Genomic DNA, 5,459 nt, shown 5'->3' with positions numbered 1-5,459 from the left:
AGATACCTCACAGGAAAGGTGACTGATGTGGCCTCTGAGACCCCAGCCTGAAGCCTGCAAAGATCTGAGTATGCACAGGGACAAGACTTATTTTTCTGGGTTTGGGTTGCATAGCTCTAGATTCACCGCTCTTACCGACAGGAGCGAGTTTCAGTTTAATGCTTTGTTCTGTGCTCCCCCTGCCTGGAAGCTTTGGCACTCCTTACCCTCTCTGCCTTGGCTTTCAGATACAAAAGGAAATGTTATCCAAGCTGTTTCAAGATACTGACCAACCCCTCTTACCTGTCCACTTCGTGTTTTAGATGCAAGTGTTGAGAATGGTGTCAGAATGCACCTAATTCATAGTGCATGGTAGACATCAGCATTGTGCAAATCCTCTGTGTCACTTGACTTCTGAAGCTGTGCATTTAAAAAACCTCTACTGTTGGCTTCTCTGACTACCCGAAGATGTTAGTCCTTGAATTGCCTGTGGAGATTACCTGTTCTATGCCAGGAACGGGGCTGGCATTTCCTTAATGAGCAGTTACTTTGAAAGCGGCAGCCTTAGCTGGCAACCAGATGCAAACACTCAATTTGATGAACAAATAGACTTCCTTAAACTCCCTCTGCAGTAGAAGAAAGAGAGGCCTAGAAAGTCTGTTGATTCGTTACTCACATAGATATACAATGGCTACACACTGCCAGGGGCTCCCTGACTTAATGTGTGCCCATCCTGGAGATTCCTATCCTAGATTGCTCCTGCTGCCCAGGAATCTGTCAGAACACTCATAGCAGTGCACAAGAACCCTGGCCTTAGAGTCTAGATGCCTCCTCTGTTCCAACTGTACAGAGAAATTATCTGCCAGTCCCTTAAGCTTTCTTGGTTCAAGTTCTGAGGCTTGTTAGATGATTTCTGAGACTGCTTCCCAAGGCTGTTTCCAGGTGCCAAATGTAGGCTTTCTCCCTCCCCCTCCTTCCTCTGTGTGTGTGTGTTTGTGTGTCTGTCTGTCTGTCTCTCCAGTGGTTTTCTTTTGTTAACATATAAAGATAGGCCGCTTGGACAAAGTGAGGTTCCTTTACAGCTCAATTTCATCCTTCTTTTCCTACAAGGCTTTAAGAGATGGAGGGAGAGAATATAGTTCAGTCCTCTTAATTGCAAATTCATTCTGAGATTGTTTCCTAGACAGATCGCTCTAAGTCTCACTTGCCATACAAAAAGTTAAGGGTAAATGCAAGTCCAGTAACCTGGGTACATTGACAGGTACCCAACTGAGTGTGATGATGTATTGCTAGCCAAGGACTGAGTGATCTCTGTGTAATTAAGTGTGCTCCTATGTGGCTGAAATATGGGCGAGGCATGTCAGCACTGAGTGAAGGTAAGATTGTTTGGTCTCTGTGGCATGGAGAATTTCATGTGCCTGCGTGGGTGCAGGCTTTCTTTTTCTTTCTTTCTTTTTTTTTTTTAAATAAACCACTTTAGATCGTGTCGCCTCCCCTCACTTCTGTGATTGATTTTGCGAGGCTAATGGTGCGTAAAAGCACTGGTGAGATCTGGGGGCGCCTCCTTGGCTGACGTCAGAGAGAGAGTTTAAAAAGGGGAGACCGTGGAGAGCTCCATAGCGGCTGAAGGAGACGCTACCCGAGCCGTCGCTGCTGCCTGCAGACCTGCGGCTAGACTGACCCACCGCGCTCCAGCTTGGCTGCCTGAGGCAGGGAAGATGCTGTCCTGCCGTCTCCAGTGCGCCCTGGCCGCGCTCTGCATCGTCCTGGCTTTGGGCGGTGTCACCGGCGCGCCCTCGGACCCCAGACTCCGTCAGTTTCTGCAGAAGTCTCTGGCGGCTGCCACCGGGAAACAGGTAAGGACTGTCCCCCTTGCGAATTCCCCAGCCTTCCTGCTGCAGCCCCTGCGACAGGTGTTTAGCGGGCGCTTCTCAGAGTCGCTCAGCCCCTAAGCTTCCAGGGAAACTTTTGAAGTTAGGGTCCCCTCTTACTCTTTTCAGAATTGATCAGCGCAGGTGGTCACCTTGCAGGTAAGTTCCTCCCTGGCTTTCAAGAATATTCAGAAAGCAGGTAGGAGAGACTGGGCTCTATCCCTGGTGCTGGCAAGAGGGTTGCTGACCCCGGTGCTGAAATGCAATGTTTGTTCACAAAACGAGTCTAGGGCAAGAGGCTCTTCAGTTTATGGGGAGGTTTGCCTTTACCTTTCAAAAAATCTGGCAAGAACTGAGCTCCACTTCATATCTCATCACAGGAAAATGGAGCTGCGCAAACTATTGGCATTCTATATATTTATAAACGACTTCTTATCATCCGTGATTTCTCTGTGTTTTAAGGCAGAGCACTTTCTGAAAGACTTGCGTTTGGGGAAGCTTTTTTTCCCCCTGCATAATCTAATGAATATATACAGCAATCACCCATATTATTGTAAAAACTGGGTTTTGAGTGATTAAATCTTAGTTTCAAACCACATTTTCCCCTCTCTCCCATTCCTCCTTTTGTTCTTCTCATTGCCCTATCCAGGAACTGGCCAAGTACTTCTTGGCAGAGCTGCTGTCCGAGCCCAACCAGACAGAGAATGATGCCCTGGAGCCCGAGGATTTGCCCCAGGCAGCTGAGCAGGACGAGATGAGGCTGGAGCTGCAGAGATCTGCCAACTCGAACCCAGCAATGGCACCCCGGGAACGCAAAGCTGGCTGCAAGAACTTCTTCTGGAAGACATTCACATCCTGTTAGCTTTAATATTGTTGTCCTAGCCAGACCTCTGATCCCTCTCCTCCAAACCCCATATCTCTTCCTTAACTCCTGGCCCCCGATGCTCAACTAGACCCTGCGTTAGAAAATGAAGACTGTAAATACAAAATAAAATTATGGTGAAATTATGAAGAACAAGCGTTTGACTTCTTCTTGAGTAAATTGTTTTGTTCAGAAATACATGATGAGCATAGGTTGTGGTTTTTGTAAACATATTTTAGGTGTACATACCCACATACACAAACGTGTATTGAAAATTCCCTGTGGTAATAAAAGTTAGACTATAAATAACTGGTCCTTTAAAACTTGAATAACTTTGAATGCCTATAAATTGAACCATGTATCTGAATGATGGCTATTGGGAGCAGCTGCCATAAACATCCTTTGCATGTTAAAGACATTTGGGAATAGCTGTAGGATTACCAAAGTGTTTTAGAATTTATGGGCAGTCAGGCTGAAGCACTTAACACTGTACTGTGCTGATTCACAAAACATAAAACATATTTAAAATGGAAAGAAAATAATCAAAAAAGTGGGAAAAAGCTTGATTTAAAGAGGTGAAACAAACTTTCAGCTTTTAAAATTTGTTTTGTTTTGGTTTTTTGTTTGTTTGTGAACATTTATCTCTAGAAACACCATCGGTTTTATATCTTCTTTGATGATTTCCTCTGTATCTGGAAAAGACGAAAAGGCTGCCTCCATTGTAAAAGCACACTCCTTGTTTTCATAGGGGAGGTTATCCCTTTTGTTATAAAATTGAAGCATAGAAATTCTGGGTCACAAGAAACATGTGTGGGGTCTTTGCCAGATGCTTCAGTGCACTGGAGGTATCAATGCCTGAAACCCTTCCCACAGAATCACTGGAGGAGACATCTCAAGCCTTTTCAGTTCTAGCAACATAGGAGTCAGATAAAAAAGCAAAATTCCAATCATAAATGATCAATACATTACATCTATAATTATCATTAAACAGCATATTAAACGGGACTGATCAAGATGAAGATTAAGATATTGTTAACTTAACTCATAGAGCACTGGAATAGACGTCTTTAGGGAACATGTGTTTTATCTCTCAGTGTTTGGTATAACAAACCAAATAGAAAATGAGTATAAAAAGAATAGTAAAAATTTACTAAAGGAACAAATAAAGACGAAAGAAGAACTTCACGTTTTTTAGGAAATATTTGTGCCTAGTAAAGCACATTTTAAATAAGGATGTGGTTTTGTGGATGCTAATTCCTGAGAAGGTGATGAAAAGGATGGGAGAGTAACCCATCTATCCGTTTTATTAATCTCTATGGAAACAAATACACTTGGGAGGTTGGGGTCGTCCTCTGTGGCGGGTACTCAGGGGTCATCAGTGCCTGTCCATTTAAAGAATACATCTATGCTGACTGCCTTTTGCATCTTGGCTGCCAGTAAACTGTAGAAAGATGAGATCGCTTTATTATGTAGAAGAACGCAGGGGCACTGTTTTCTGGTTAGCAAATGAACTGTATGAGCGAGAGGAGACTCCATGTTTTCAGTATCATCATTCATTGTCAGTTCCTAACAGCAGCCTGGGAATTGGCAAGAATTACACAGATGTGTGCCTGTACACAAACAGGCTCCTGAATGTTTCAATGCCATAAGGCTCTTGAACATCAGTGCCTGTCTTTCAGCCCCAGCTCTATAAGGAGATAGTGTTGTAAATAAAGGAGACTCATATCCCTTCTGGTTTTCCCTGACGTTTTATACCTTGATAGTGACAGAGGCACCTGAGGAGTCCTCAGATTGACACATCTGTGTGAAAATCCATTAATGATACCATTGCTTTCTATGCTAACCTAGAAGTTAATGAGAAAGAAAAATATGCAAATAAGATTATCATCCTGTTTCACTTTATTTAAATATATTGAGGCCTTTGCCTTTTACTTTTCAAGCTCTTCCTATACTGGATTTTTCTGGAAGATCACCCCAGTCTTCTGGTTGCTTATCATCTAGCGACAAAACATAAAACAAAATAAAATGCCCTCTCAGATACTCCCTTCCTCCCTCTCTCAATCCTCAGCACTCCTGAAGGACCTGCAGTACCTTTCAGAGAGTGAGTGTGGGCAAACATTGTTATTTTCTGAATCTTAGCTTCCCCATCAGAAGAGCAAGCACACCAACGAACACCCCCAGCACGCTGAGGCTCTGCTTTACCAAGCCTTTAGTGTTCTTAGGATCAGATGAGCCCCAGCTACTGTTAATGCTAGCGTTAAAATTGTATTGCCATGTGATATATATTCTAGCTGTGGCTAAGACAAGGGTCTTTGTTTTTCCCTGTTTCCATGATCCAGACCTGAGGCAGCCTTTAAAGCCCATTTTATATGCTTCTTGCCTCATAAATTTCTTGCTCTGTGCTGTCAATCGAAAAGCGCCTTCTCTGATTGCTTAATGCATCTCTGCCATGCTGCTTACATAGTTTCTTCTACTGTTTTCTATAGTTTTATGTGTGTGGAGGAGAGTTGTCATTCACAGATGAACTTCTTTTGGGCAAGCATATGTTCAAGCAATGTCTCCTACAGTGTTGATTCTTAAAATGAATTTTATTTTGAATGGTGTGTGTGTGTGTGTGTTTGTGTGCGTGTGTCTGTGTGTGCATTTTTGGTGGGGTCTGCAGAGGCCAAAAGTGTTGGATATGCCTGCAGCTGTAGTTACAGGTAGTTGTGAGTCATCCATTGTGGGTGTTGAGAATCTAACTTGGG

At 43.5% G+C, this 5,459-nt stretch overlaps 1 protein-coding gene across 1 annotated transcript; it reads left to right on the top strand.

Annotated features, from left to right (window-relative positions):
- The first annotated feature begins 1,459 nt into the window (after positions 1-1,459).
- Sst (somatostatin) lies at positions 1,460-2,854 on the top strand. Its single transcript, XM_021185651.3, has 2 exons — positions 1,460-1,835; positions 2,500-2,854. The coding sequence occupies exons 1-2, from the start codon at positions 1,698-1,700 to the stop codon at positions 2,710-2,712; spliced, it is 351 nt and encodes a 116-aa protein (XP_021041310.1). The 5' UTR covers positions 1,460-1,697; the 3' UTR covers positions 2,713-2,854.
- Positions 2,855-5,459: the final 2,605 nt, after the last annotated feature.

The sequence above is a fragment of the Mus caroli genome, unplaced genomic scaffold (assembly GCF_978045245.1).
Source record: "Mus caroli unplaced genomic scaffold, Mus_caroli_1 scaffold_17, whole genome shotgun sequence".
Classification (NCBI taxonomy): domain Eukaryota; kingdom Metazoa; phylum Chordata; class Mammalia; order Rodentia; family Muridae; genus Mus; species Mus caroli.
Note: the sequence above shows the minus strand (reverse complement) of the source record. Positions and strands in the feature narration are given on the sequence as shown.